The following is a 14,265-nucleotide window of genomic DNA, read 5'->3' on the forward strand; positions in this document are numbered from 1 at the left end:
AATTATAATTCCTGTTGGTATCCGGCGCTACAGACACAGCTTGAACCTGCTGCTTTGATGGTATGCACACATTTGGGGCGACTCATTTTGGATATTAATGGGTCAATTTGAATGCTAAGTTTCAAAGACCCCATTAAACATTCAATGAACATTTTCAGTCAAAGTGCCTGCTCCCTTCAAATAATTTGCTTACAATTTTTAAATTAATATTTAATCATTGCTGGATGGTATGTGAAAACATATTGTTATTATTCCATTATTTTAGTTACTTTGCACGCTGAATGTTCAACTGAAAATGATTCTTTTATTCAAATAATCTGCTTGCATTTCTTTCACAATTAGCAATATATGGCAAACATATATATGTATTTACATACATACTTGCCTGCGTTTAAGTGAATGTGTGCATATCTGTGTAAGTATTTTTTTTTTGCCATCTGTTTATTTTATTTATTTTTTCATTTTGTTATTTATTCAATTCATATGCTTCCATTGCTAATCCCGCCGTAATACCTTAGTAGTTTTTAAACATTCACATTAAAAATGCAAATTGATGAAGTACATCATAAATATTTCATAGTTAATTAATTATTCTAAAAGGTGCAACAACGATTACAGTTTAAATAATATGTATATCTCTAATTAATAGATATATATAGATTTATGTTACCCGAGCTATTATAAAAATTGTTAAAAAATTTGTATATAAATAAGTTATACAAATTACACCAAATGTATTAATTAGTCAGACACGGGTTAAATTTAAAATTCAGAAAATGCATAAATATTTATGAATGAATGCTAATCAAACCAATAAAAAACGTAAAATTGATAACACATTTATATTATGCAATACTGATAGTCTCTCGTTGAGATTTTCACATACATCATTTTTATTTATATATATTTTTTTTGTAATATTTGTTAATTTGTCCGTGGCTAAAGCTTTTTCGGTATGGCATTTCGGACACAACCCCAAACTCGGATGAGGATAGTATTATATTAACGTTGTTCCATGAAGGTAGGTGTATTGCTAACAATTATTTATTTTTATTAACTTATTGTAGGTATTTATAACATTTACAAATACAACATTTAATGTTGCGCTTTCGTAACGTATTTGACCATATTCACATTGACTACATCCATAATAATATCATATTTTGCAGGTGTAGACATACATACATACATACATACATACATATATATATATATCTATATATATATATGCATACATACGATTTTGATTCACTCTACAGACTATAAACTTGATCGTTATCATGTTACACGTGGGTTAGTTTAGCAATGCATACATTCCATTCAGTGAACCGATCGATTCTCGATTATGTTCATTAATACAGTATGTACATCTGTACATAAGTTTGATGTAAATATGTATATATGTGAATGTAATGCAAGTGGCGTTAGGTTGATTAGTACTGATTAGCATTAAAGATAAACGTGGGGGATTCTGTGTGGGCTAGGTAACAGCTCATAATACTCTTCACTCATCTAATCGCTAATATTATTAATGTATGTTTTTAATGTATACATTAAACATTAACATTTATCAAATTGAATGCATTTTGGTACCAGACAAAAATGTACTTAAAAAATACAAATGTTCATATATATTTTTTTTTTCTTTATCTTTTTTTTTCTTTTTGTGCAGCTACAGATTCTTTCCGTTTTTTTTTTTTTTGTACAAATACACTTGTATGTGTAGTCATATAAAATGTATTATAAAAATGTTTAAAATTAATTGTGACAAATTCTTGATAAGCTGATTTAGTGGGACATTCATTTTAATATATAAACATTAGCTTTATTTACTTTGTTTTTTAGATATACATACATAAATGCTTTATATTTGCGCTAAATATGTTGGTACGTATTGAAAACATATCCATGTTCACTAATATAAATTTCTTTTTCACATTTATAGACTTATGTCACTATACATAATATTATTATTATTTGAATTGTTCTATATTGTATCCATTTTACCAGTTTGTAATGCACATTTATGTTAATATTTCCTTGCTGTATGTTTTTTTTTTTCATTTTTTTTTCATTTGTGTGATAAAAAACATTCTAACAAACTTATCTAAGTATATATATATAATGTATACATACAGTTACAAATATACTCGTTATAAAAATGCAATTTAAAATATATTTTCAATCGGTTTTCATTATTATTTAACAACACATTTCTGTTGCTATATTATTTTTTTGGGGCACTGAAAACAAATTCGAGCTAATTCCATAATCGCACGTATTATTTAAAAGCCTTAAGAGAAATATATATTATTTTCAAACCGAATTTCGAATCGATCATAAAAGTACATTATTGATAATAATTAAAAACTAGGACAATACAAATCTGCCTTTATTACTAAGCGCCAAAAAAACAATGAAAGGAACTAAAGTGTACACTGTATTTGTATTTCTATTCACATGATCTATGAAATGCTGTCAAAAATATATATCGCTTATACGAATATCAATTTGTTTAAATTATATGTATGCGCTTCTCTGATATACATCTAGCATTTATTTTATAAATATTTAATATATATAAATGTGTATTTACACATATATAGTTTATATAAATTTTCTAGTTAAAAATTGCTTTTCGTATTCGAGTTAAATTTCGTTTCCTCAATTTCGATTCACAAAGCCAATTTGTTACACATTGACGGTATATTCGAGTACATAATCAAACTTGATATCATATAGAGGCTTTATTTGCCCCAACACTGTACCCACACTCCACTCCACTCCACTCCTCTACTCTCCTCTCCTCTCCTCTCCATCTCCATCGTTCTGGAATGTTAAACAATTAAAAATAATCGGCCACACACTTTCCAAATAACCAAACAGACACCAAATGGGTAACAGCTTTTCTATGTGTTTTATGATAAGATTTACGGTTATCAGTTATCTAATAATGCAATTTGCTTTATAGACCACTTATCTATTGCTGAACAATTTATATTGTAATTGCGTAGCTGATATTATATGGCATATAAACAAGCTTTAATATGGACACAAATCGGTAAACGAAAGGTTTCAAATATAGGTTTTTGTAGAAGGTTTCAGTTTCAGTCTAATGAAGTGTTTAAATTACAAATTTGTATGTCAACTTATAACGTAGCTGATATTTCTCATTAAAGTTCAATCCGTTGGAAAGCTTTCAAACTATACATAACTTGAAATTGTGTTGTGGTAACAAATAGTTGTTTGTATATTTTTATTCTTTTTTTTAGTTACATAAACATGTTTGCATTATAATTGTATGTTAATGTATTTATGTGTATTCTTGCATTTAAATAAACATGTTCGTTTTTTTTCTTTTGGAATTTAAATACAAAATGGTTTCCATTTAAAGCTTATAAACCGAGTGGAGCTAAACAAAATGCTGCTTACTGTCATAGATGTATGTATGGCTCTTAACAAAGAATTGAGCGTGTTTTTTTTGTGGGTTTACAATTACAATGGAAAAAATGAAAAAAACAATAACAAAGTTTATTGCATGAGTTTTTGTGCATAATTTCAACTTTTGGAGGCGTTCTTGTTGGTCTGTTATTATTCTTCTTCTTTTGTTGTCGAGGGTTTTATTTTTGTTTTCTGTGTATTTGTTAAACAATTTCACATTTCCAAAAAATTCGTACACTTTTCAGCTTAAATACTATAGATACTAGAACGTATGGCCTACACATATCAATAGCAATACAAAACTATGTACCGTGGCTATGTATTCAAAGTTTACAATCAGAGCTTCCGCATAAACATCGTATGATACAAATGCCTTATTTGTTTTATGTTTTCTTTTTTGTTTTTGTTTTTGTTGTGTGTTTTTTGATATTTATTGAGTTGGACAATAAATCTGGCGCCATTTGGGCGCATGTCTATGGGCCGATCTAAGCCTGCAGTTTTTTTTAGTTGCACACAAAACCATTGGTGGGGCAACGGATTAGGTTTAGGCCTCTGTTTCGGCGCCTTTTAAGCGTAGGCGCGCAAAATCCTCAAAGATAATGTCATCGTCCTGAGCCTCATCGTCGTCCAGCTGTATGAGGTTCGTGGTTGTGGGCACATCCTTTGACGTTTGTGTCGAGGATCCTGCAGCACCAGCATCGACACCATCGCCCAGACTGAGCAGCGGTGCTGCGAGACTGGCGCGCGGCGACCGATCACCCAAAATCGGATGCTCCTCCTCCTCCGGTTTGGGATGCATCAGCGTGAATGGCAGCTCGGCAACCAAATCACCACCCAATAGCGGCGATCCAATCAGTAGCTTCACCTTCACCTTGTAGTGCACCAAAATGCCCAAGCTTTCGCGCTGTGCAGGATTAGTGATGAGCGTGCTAGACGCCAGATTTGTATCCTCGTGCTTAAGCTGTCCATCGAGTGCCAGTCCCCATTTATCTTTGTTGTTCAGCAGTAGGGGACACAGCTCAAAGACCTTGGAGAGCGTAAAACCGGGTCCCACACTGCAACCATCCTCAGATTCTGTTTCAGCCACCACCGACTTGTATTGGGCCGTCGAGAAGAGGCAAATGTCGGCAAACTGGCGAACACAGACCTTGATCTTTTTAACGGTGCGATTTGAATTGTTGGCCACATGCACATTGATCGATATCTTCTCGCCATGATGATACAACTCCTTGTCCAGGCTCGCCTCCAAATGGATTTTATTTGGCTTCATCATGAACTCCTTGCTCACCTCAATCGAGGGCTGCTCGCCGGCCTTGGACGGTGCATACATCACCTTCCTAATTGTCAAACGCACCGAGTTGCGTTTGTGTGGTTTGTCCTCGATGTGCTCGCCTATTGTTAATAGATAAATACATTACACAGCATTAGTAAGAGCTTCCGAGCCGGGTTCAACTTGTTTCAACAATGACGTATTTGCATTATTAATCACATTCACAGGGGGTGTGTCTAACTCTGGTTTTTGGTATGTTTCCTGTGCGTCACTATTCAAGCACAGCTAATTCAGCTTAACCAGATGATGATTCAGTCAAAAACTATCCCTATATGGAATGTGATAAAAATGGACAAGGCATCGCCGTCAATGAGCATTATCTCAGTGCTGGGCAGCTGTTAAACATTTTCAGTTACTCGCCACAATTTGAAAATGATATGCAAATAAATTAAATTCTTTCCATTTGGAGCTCATAAATCGTGAGCCTCTATGGCGGCGGGGGCGTGGTCGGGGGCGGGAAAGGGCATGTGCTTATTGCTTACTGTTTATTTCAAAAAAACATGGCAGCTTCAGCCGAGAGCAGACCAAGCACATTAAATAAACATATCAACAGATGCCAAGTAAATAAAACAAAAAGAAAAAAACCACACAAAATACACAAAAGAAAACAATTATTCTATTCATAGCGAAGCTTTGATGCCCTTGCCACAAATCAACTAAACTCAATTAGTTTTATATACATATGTTGTTGAATATTTTAATTGATTTCAAAATGTTTGACTGAGTTGCAAATTGAAAGAGTTGCACTTGCTGAGAAACTAGCTGTATCTATTGCAATTTAGGTTATTAGTTAATAATGCAATGAAATTGACATATTTGTATTGCTTTTAATGAGTAAAAACAATAATCAATTCCGTTGAGATAAAACGGGCATTAATCAAGAAACAGGCAGACAAGTTGGGTATTATAAGAGATGTAAATGTAAACAAACGATCCGAAATCTGTGCAATAAATATACATAAGTAAATCTTTGTCTAAACACTTTTCAATACTATCACTATTTAAACACTTTTAATGTGCTGGAAAACATGAGTGCAAATTCTAAAATAGCTTGTACATACTTTTAAATATTTATATATATTAATATTTATATATGTATGTACATATGTATATAGAGAGGGTGGCCCGCTGAGGCCCACCCAAATGCCAATTGGCTTAAGTTTGCTTTCAATAATCTTTTTATGGCTGCACACAAATTGGCATGGACGTCGGCATCGGCGGCAGCCTTGTTAGCAGATAAGAATTTCGATGCCGGGCAATAAAACCACAAAAAAAAAAAAATTAACGGACAAAACAAAGCGGCTTCAATACTGAATACACAAGCACACACATGCACACACATGCACACACACACATACATCCGAGTACATAGATAGCAATTTGTGCGCATTAAAAACAACAGTAGAAAATAGGCGCATATCGCTAGCCAAAACGAGACAGCCTCAGGTTGGTTAGAGCAGCGCAGTGAGGAGATCCCAAGTGGGGAAATGCGAATGCGCGTGCGAAACGCAACAACAACAAAAAAAAACAGCGAGCGTAACTTCCCAATAAATCGCTGCTAAATACGCTGTATAAGCATTATTTTTGTAGCGATATTGTCAATTTCGTTCGTTATTGTTGCGAAATGAGTATCAGCACCGAGAGAGAGTGAGCAAGGAAAACGAGAACGAAGCGCAAGACAGCGAATTAGAAAGAATGAAGCAAGCAGAAGAGAGTGTGAGCGGGAGAGAGCGGGATCGGTAATTACGCTTTTGGGTCATTGCTGCTGAATTTTCTTGGTTTTTTTTTTTTTGCTTATTTAAACAGAAAACAAAACAAAAAAGTACCCAGCTGCGTTGAGTTTCCAAGAAGGCATTTATGTAAGTGCTGTTGATGTTGAACAAAAAATGTTGAACGTCAGTGGAGAGAAGTCTAATTAAAACAAGCGACAGCAGCGTTAGCACTAGAGTCGAATTGCTATTAAAAGCGTCGAATTCCAATTAGGTGCGCTGCCGCGCTGCGTCATCAACAAGCATTTACACACACCCAAACATACACATACAAAGAAACAACAATGACATTTTGCGCAGTCGACGCAGTTGGATTAATTAACCCCGCGCGTGACACATGCGCCAACACATAAATACATACATACACATGTACATTGCGCTTATTTTGTTCATAAATTACACAAATATGCAGCATGTCCATGCATATGCACATGTGTGTGTATGTATGACTGTATTTAGGCAAAGCCCATCAATGATTTTGATTTTTCTTAATCACTTTACACACTTTGCGTAAAAATGTACGTAATCGTGACCGATATTATTAATTCCAGTGAGGGAGTAATTCCAATATGGAAATGAAAGCTTATATTTTAATATTAAAATTTGCATTTTACGATTTCGAAGAAAACAAAAGTGACATAAATATTGCCATTTCTCTGATCACTGCTATTCTAGTATTCAATTTACGATTTCGAAGAAAACAAAAATGGCATAAATATTGCCATCTCTCTAATCATTGTTATTCTAGTATTCAATTGCCCCTCCCCTTCCGTTAAGAATACTCACCCACAAACGCCTTCAGCTCGTAATCAACGCCACAGGATTTGCCGACATCGCCTGGCGCCGGCTGCAAGGACACCGATGCTGGACAATAGGGCGGCACTTCAAAGTAAAATGGATGCGCATTCGGCCCGAGTTTCTTGATGAGTCGCTCCTGCAACCGGGTCATGGCTCGTTCCAGTTGCATGGGCGGATAGATTTGTTCGTGCGCCAAATACAGATCCTTGCGGAATGTCAGACCCAGCACATCGAGATCCTCGCGTCCATAGCGAAATGCGGCCAGCACTTGGCCAAACACTTTGCGATCCTTAACATATTCGGGATCAATGAAGACAACACCATCGATGGGATCTACATGCGACACATGATCCACAAAGTCCCGTTTGCCCAAATAGACGGTGATTTTGCCATTCGATGAGCTCTTCTTGAACACACGCGTTGCCTGCCTGCGCGAGCTGGCGTCGCCGCCCATCTCATCGAGTCCGCTAGCGTTGCCGGCTGTTGTGGCCGCATTCGATGTGGTGGCAGCGTTGCCATTCCCGTTCCCATTCCCATTGCCGTTCCCGTTGCCATTCCCGTTGCCATTTCCATTGCCCGTCGCAGCAGATCCGCTTCCGTTTGTGTTTGCGCTCAGTGTGTTCATTGTGTCGTCGTCGCCGTCACCGTCAACGTCGTTCTGGCTTCTGCTGCTACTGTTACAGTCTCTGCTTCTTTCTCTGCTGCTGCTACTGCTTCTGTTGTTGTTGTTGTTGTTGCTGGGGTTGTCGTTTCGCAAACGCTGCGGCTCACTGTGCGCTGCCACTGTTGCTGTTGCTGCTGTTCTTCTGTGTTGTGCTCGCACGCTCTCTCTCTTTGTATTAAGCACCTTTCAATAATAAATATGTGTGCAATTTAATTTTTTTTTATGTATACTTAATGAGCAACAGCGCCACACAACTTCTTCTGTCGCCATCTACCGTTTGCAGTGTTGCCTAGCGCACAAGTGAACTGGTTCTCTTTTTCTCTTAGCCAACACTTGAACATAGCGTTGCCACTTGTGTTTGTGTGTGTGTGTGTGTGTGTGTGTGTGCGTAACGCGGTCACACTTTTTCTCATCTCTTTTCCACGTGCATTTTTGAACAAGTCGCACGCGTTCTTTTGCATTTCAGTGAACATATTTCGTTAATAAAATAAAAAGAAATGGCACTGAAAAAACTAGGAGCAAAGAAGGCCGCCGGCAACAACAAGCGTGGCCCCAAGGCCAAGCAGGTTGTCGAGGAGAAGCCAGCAGAAGAAGTCGAATCCAGTGACGCAGATTCCGATGCCGACGAAGAACAGAATGGCGTCAATTTGGACGATGGCAGCAGCTCCGAGGTGCGTAAAAAAACGATGCAACTAGCAACGAAGCAAAAACCACGTGTTTTTTTCTATCTGCTCTCCAGTCGGAAGGCGCCGCCGCAGACTTGGTGAATTCAGAAGCTGAGGAGGACGATGAGGACGACGATGATGATGATGATGATGAAGTGGAGCCAGGCGAGGTTTCAGTGAGCAAAAATGTTGCCCAGGCAGAGTCGGAAGACGATGATGATGATAATGATCAGGCTGACTCCGATGAGGAGCCCGCCGAAGCACCCATCGAAAAGAACGCTAACGAAACGCCAAAATTATCCAAAAAGGGCGGCATTCCAAAGGTGGCTGTTGCACGAATTCCACAAGATACGCCCAAGGAGCAAATTCTGTTCGTCTCCAATCTGCCCAATGGTAAGTAAATTAAATAATCAGCAATAAACATACATTTTCATCTTATGCTTTTCATCCGAGCAATTGTATGAATTTAAGAAAACAATTGCACTTGCACATAATCAGCTACAGCCACATTCATTCTCACTGCTCATTCGATGCGCAGAGAATACATTGAATGAGATAATTTATAATGTATTATAATATTCTTAACATGGCATACAATTTGACAATTTAGACTACGCTTCTCAATTGTAATCGGCATCAATACTAATCAATTGAAAGATCCTCATAATAAACGTTCACATAATGGTTATAAATCCATTAACCCACCTGCGAGCATCTGCTATTGTTATCGGAATTCGCTTTAAGATCATAAATTAATTAAAATTGTAATTTTACACTTTAATATTAATATTTGTTGTACTCATTTCATTCATTGCAGAATACAAGCACGTCGATCTGGTTGCTCTCTTTACCAAATTCGGTCCCATTGCCGTGGTTAATCGCATCAAGAGTAAGGCTGGCGGCAACAGTGTTTCGATGGCCTTTGAGTCTGCCAAGGCCGTTGATGCGGCACTTGCCGCCAAGGAGAAGGCTCTGACCCTCGATGGGCAGGTGTTGAACGTTGCACGTGCGCACAACAAAGATGACATGAATGCGCGCACAATTGTCGTGGGCTTGATTGGACCCAATGCCACCAAGGATGACATTTTGGCTCACTTTAAGAGCTGTGGCGCCATTGAAGCGGTTACTTTCTCCCACAATAAGATAATGCCCACGGCTTATGTGCGTTTCGCGGCGGTCAGCTCGATACCCAAGGCAGTCAAATTGCACGGCAGCGATTTCAACTCACGTTTCATCACAGTACGCGAAGAGGCGTACAAGAGCAAATCATTGAAAGCACCAGGACTCACATTGACGGTGGCAAACACGGGCAACCACGAGACCTACAAATCGGACACGATTGAGAAGATCTTCAAGAAGCACGGTGAAGTCGTCGATGTCGATGTCGTCTGCACGCGTGCCATTTTATGCTTTGTCACCTACAAAACGGCCGACGAGGCCACGAAGGCGTTCAACAAACTGAATGGCAAAACTATTAGCGAACTGGAGATCAAATTGGACACTTACCACTACAGTTCCTCCGTGCGCACCATTCTCGTAACAAACTTGCATCCCAGTGAGTGTACAAGAGATTTATGTCTGAATTGAATATCATTATGATATTAATCGTTAATTTATCTATTTGCAGGTGTCGATGAGCAGCAGATAAATGATCTGTTCAGTGAAGTCGGTGAGGTGGAGAGCGTTAAGATGCTGGGCCACAAGGCACTTGTCAGGTTTACCACTGATGATGGCTTCTGCAAATCGTTCCTGCTGAACGAGCGCCTGGTGCAGGGTCAGCCCATATTCTTAGAGCCAAACTCCACACTCAAGCACAAGATTATGCAAAACAACAAGGGAAAGTATCATGCTGGTGGTCCACCAGCTGGAGGCAAATTCCAGAAGTTCAACAACAGTGGCAACAACAACAACAAGAACTTTACGCAAAGACCGTTCAACAAACGCCCCGCACAGGCAAATGGCTCCACACCGCAATCATTTAAAAAGGCAAAGCGGGCCTAAATGGCCCAATGTCTTAGTCCTAAGTTTTTAACAATTACCCAATTACCCAGCCCAATGCAGATGCATTGAATTTAGTCATATAAGTGTCTGTGCAAATATATTCAGTTATGATTATTGAATATTTTTCGACATGCAAACCACAAATTGTAAACATTTGTCGGCAAACTCGATTTGCCAACAATTTCGCAGCCGTTTTTATGGCAATGCGTCTCCTCTGCCCAAATACAACAATGTAAAAGCTACGAGAATAAATTGCTAATTTCCAACACGTACAAGCAAAACCTGAATGTTGAATATTGCTGTGGCTGTAGATGTGAATGTGTGTGTGTGTTTCGAGTGTTGGTGTTTAACCACGTCGAGTGCCTGCTGCCGGCACCCTTTAGCAGCACTTGCATCGCCCCTTTGGCGCATGATTCATTACGCTGTCGTCGCTCGAGTGATTCATGCTGGGCCAAGCCAACCGATGCCGCACGCAACCACCTCATTTCTCTTACTCCAACTTGCACAGCAGCGGCGGCGGCAGCGGCGCTCCCACTGCACCACCGTCGTCGTCGTCGTCATCATTGTTCCCGAATCTTAGCTCATTTTTGCCCCCACCTGTCTTGGTTACAATGCAAATGAACAAAGGCGTTGGGTCATCAGTTTGGAGGCGCGCCTTGGGTCAGTAGCCATAACGAGCGCAGTTGATGGCGCCGCTCCTTCCAGCCGCAACTGTCACAATGAGGATAACAAGGCGATAATAATTTTATGGGCTAATTGCAGGCACATACTTAGCTAATTATCCACAATACAATTGTTGTGATCAACAACTTGCTCCACTCCACCATGTAATGAAATGCCAAATGGGAATGCAAATGCGAGTAATTTGTTTTTTGTTTTTAATGCGCTCTTAAAAACCACGACGAAACATTAACTCTTTGAATCTGGATCTCTATCGGATATTTATATATATACTGAATACATTTTTAAAATCATGATGAATTATGATGTTTTAGAATGGATATCTATCCCATATGCATATATAGAAATAATACATTTTTAGATATGTGTAACGGATGGAAGGAGGTACCAACGAAGGAGGTATCTTATGCTCCAGTCTAATCGCCAAAAATATATATAGATCGAGCTGTCATTTTGATTCTATTGTAATAATCAACTTGATTTGGAGTTTAATGAAACACACAGAAAAAAAAACATATCTATATATTGCCATAAATTTGTATGCCTCTTACTGAGCGCAACCTTAAAACAGAATTATTTTGTGACTAATCTCAAAATAGTCATTTAATGAGTGTGTTTCAAAGAGATTTTAATTGTGAACAAATTTTTGAGTTAGGTCACATGCCTGTCACATTTTTTAAGTATATTTTCAATATAATATGAAGCAAACATCCAGTCTATGTAAAAACTAATAAAATATAAAAATAAGAAATATATAAAATAATTGTAGAAGATGATTAACAATCAGATTTATATTATTCCCAGTTAGTCACTTGTAAAATTGTATCTAAAAATAATTTGGACAGCAATGAGAACGACAAATGCAGCCTGCCAAATTAATTCTCGCAGTTTAATGTTGATGATTAATCAGCTTGATTAAACCAATACCTTTACTGGATCATCCAGAGGAGTTTCGTGCATAGCTAAAACCCTTTGTCAATTTTATAACAATCCCAAAGATAAAATGCAATTCTGTGGTAGATTTTGTATATTTAACATTTATTAGTTTGAATTTCTTGCAATATCCGTTCATTTCAGTTTTTTTTTTGTTTTTGTTACTACACGTTCACAATATGTACTTGTTGACTTGATATATATGTGTATGCATTATGTATATGTATGTGTCAATATTTAACGGTATATGATGTACTAAACGTATCCCATGCATATCTTTAATCCGTTTGATTTTCGTGTATACTTTTGGTAATATATGTGTATGTTTGTATGCATATTGATAATATTAGTTTTCACTTAGTATTTTCGTTATAGGTTTTTCGTTAGTATTCATTAAATGTGTGGATAAAGTAGAGCGTGAGTGTGTAGTATCTTCATGTTATCGCCAAAACCCGTCATATCAATTTTTTTTTTATATAAATGTGTAAAAATGTTTTCTTTTTTTTTTTAGATTTGTTCATTATATGCGCTCTATGGCCTAAATGCAGCACAATAATCCGCTCCTACCCTCTGGTGACGTGAGTTACAAGCCAACAACAATGAATCACTCGGATCAGTCTCTCTCTCTTGGTGAGCTTGACTTGGTCCAGTTGTGGATCTGTGGGTCGGTGCCAAGCCAAGCCAAACAAATTGCGGCCGTGAATGTTATTTGCTTTGGTCGATCTTGATTTGGGAGGGGGGTTGTTTGTCAATGCTGAGAGGGTTGGCGGGGCGGGGCGGGGCAAGGCTATGTGTCTGGCTTACAACTCTAGTATTACTCACATTCAGTTTTAACTCTTTTCATATTTGTATGTATTTAGCAATAAACATAATTATAATTTAGCTCGCGCTTTAAGTTAGCAATTTACTTATAATAAGGCAAATGAAAGTGAAGGGCACTGGGGCGGGATTATGCAAACCATTGAAATAACTAACTAAATGCGATTATTATGGTTATTATTATTATTAATATTAATATTATTATTTTTATTATATATGTATGTATGATAATCATAGCATACTATATGTATAACTACTATCGATAGGCCATGCAGACGCATTGTATATTTGATTTATGTGTATAGGCAAAACTTTCAAATCTAGCAACTTAACGACTAAAATGGTTCCATTCGTTTTTTTTTTTTTGTTTTTTGGGGCTCTTTTAAATTGTACAAAAAAGCAGGCAAAATTGGTATCTCAATGCATAATAAGTACATTCAATAAATTCGAATCGTTGACGCTTTTTGGTAACTCTTCCTCCAACTCTCAAGTATATATTTCAAAAAAAGAAAAAACTGTTTTTCAATTAATTGGAATTGGGATAATGGGAATTAAAGCACTTGTTGCAAGTTTAAATCTACTAATACAAAAGAGCAGTAAAAAAATAATAATAAAATAAAAGCCAAATAAAAAGAATTGTATAATGTTGTTTGAGATTTTTTTTTTGTTTTTGTTTTAATTTTTAATTGGTAATATCGTTTAAAACATAAAGTATAGAGTGTGCAAAGTTACATTAAATGTTCTGCATGTGCTTGCTGTTTTTCTTGTTGTTGTTGCTGTTGTTCTCGCTGCATAATTAACAAATTAAAAATTAATAATACAATACAAAATAAGATTGTGTGTTTGTTGGATCAAAAACAGAAAACTAATAGGAATTTTTTGTTTTTTTTTTTTACTTCTCATTTTGTTGTTGTCGCTTTGATGTCGTACGACAATACACTGGTTTAAAGAGCTTCAAAACACCACACTACAAATTTAATGTTCTTAAAATTTTGTTTCTTTTTTCTTTTGTTTCGAGTAAATTGAAGGAACGTATGCTGCGTATACAATATATATATTTATATATATATTTGTGTGTGTGTGTATTGGGAGTGCACTCAGAAGTAGACAATAAAAAAAAGAAACACATTAATCCTATAATAATCAAAATTTTTTTATAGCGCA

At 37.0% G+C, this 14,265-nt stretch overlaps 2 protein-coding genes across 2 annotated transcripts; one reads left to right on the forward strand and one right to left on the reverse strand.

Annotated features, from left to right (window-relative positions):
• Nucleotides 1-850: 850 nt before the first annotated feature.
• On the reverse strand, nt 851-8,277 carry LOC6568247 (beta-arrestin-1). Its single transcript, XM_001994818.3, has 2 exons — nt 7,327-8,277; nt 851-4,833 (listed from the first exon to the last, which is right to left on the reverse strand). The coding sequence occupies exons 1-2, from the start codon at nt 7,961-7,963 to the stop codon at nt 3,986-3,988; spliced, it is 1,485 nt and encodes a 494-aa protein (XP_001994854.1). The 5' UTR covers nt 7,964-8,277; the 3' UTR covers nt 851-3,985.
• An 80-nt stretch (nt 8,278-8,357) lies between these two features.
• On the forward strand, nt 8,358-10,940 carry LOC6568246 (DNA-binding protein modulo). Its single transcript, XM_001994817.3, has 4 exons — nt 8,358-8,673; nt 8,742-9,060; nt 9,485-10,222; nt 10,295-10,940. Exons 1-4 carry the CDS (start codon nt 8,500-8,502, stop codon nt 10,666-10,668), a joined length of 1,605 nt encoding a protein of 534 aa, XP_001994853.1. The 5' UTR covers nt 8,358-8,499; the 3' UTR covers nt 10,669-10,940.
• The last annotated feature ends 3,325 nt before the right edge of the window (nt 10,941-14,265 follow it).

This window comes from Drosophila grimshawi, unplaced genomic scaffold, assembly GCF_018153295.1.
Source record: "Drosophila grimshawi isolate 15287-2541.00 unplaced genomic scaffold, ASM1815329v1 contig_311, whole genome shotgun sequence".
NCBI classification, from domain to species: Eukaryota; Metazoa; Arthropoda; class Insecta; order Diptera; family Drosophilidae; genus Drosophila; species Drosophila grimshawi.

Excerpts from the sequence above, each read along its gene's own strand:
- LOC6568246 (XM_001994817.3), top strand. The coding sequence starts at position 8,500 with ATGGCACTGAAAAAACTAGGAGCAAAGAAGGCCGCCGGCAACAACAAG. Across the intron at positions 8,674-8,741 it reads ACGATGGCAGCAGCTCCGAG|TCGGAAGGCGCCGCCGCAGA; the intron begins GTGCGTAAAAAA and ends TCTGCTCTCCAG. Across the intron at positions 10,223-10,294 it reads CGTAACAAACTTGCATCCCA|GTGTCGATGAGCAGCAGATA; the intron begins GTGAGTGTACAA and ends ATCTATTTGCAG.
- LOC6568247 (XM_001994818.3), bottom strand. The coding sequence starts at position 7,963 with ATGAACACACTGAGCGCAAACACAAACGGAAGCGGATCTGCTGCGACG. Across the intron at positions 4,834-7,326 it reads CGAGCTGAAGGCGTTTGTGG|GCGAGCACATCGAGGACAAA; the intron begins GTGAGTATTCTT and ends TATTAACAATAG.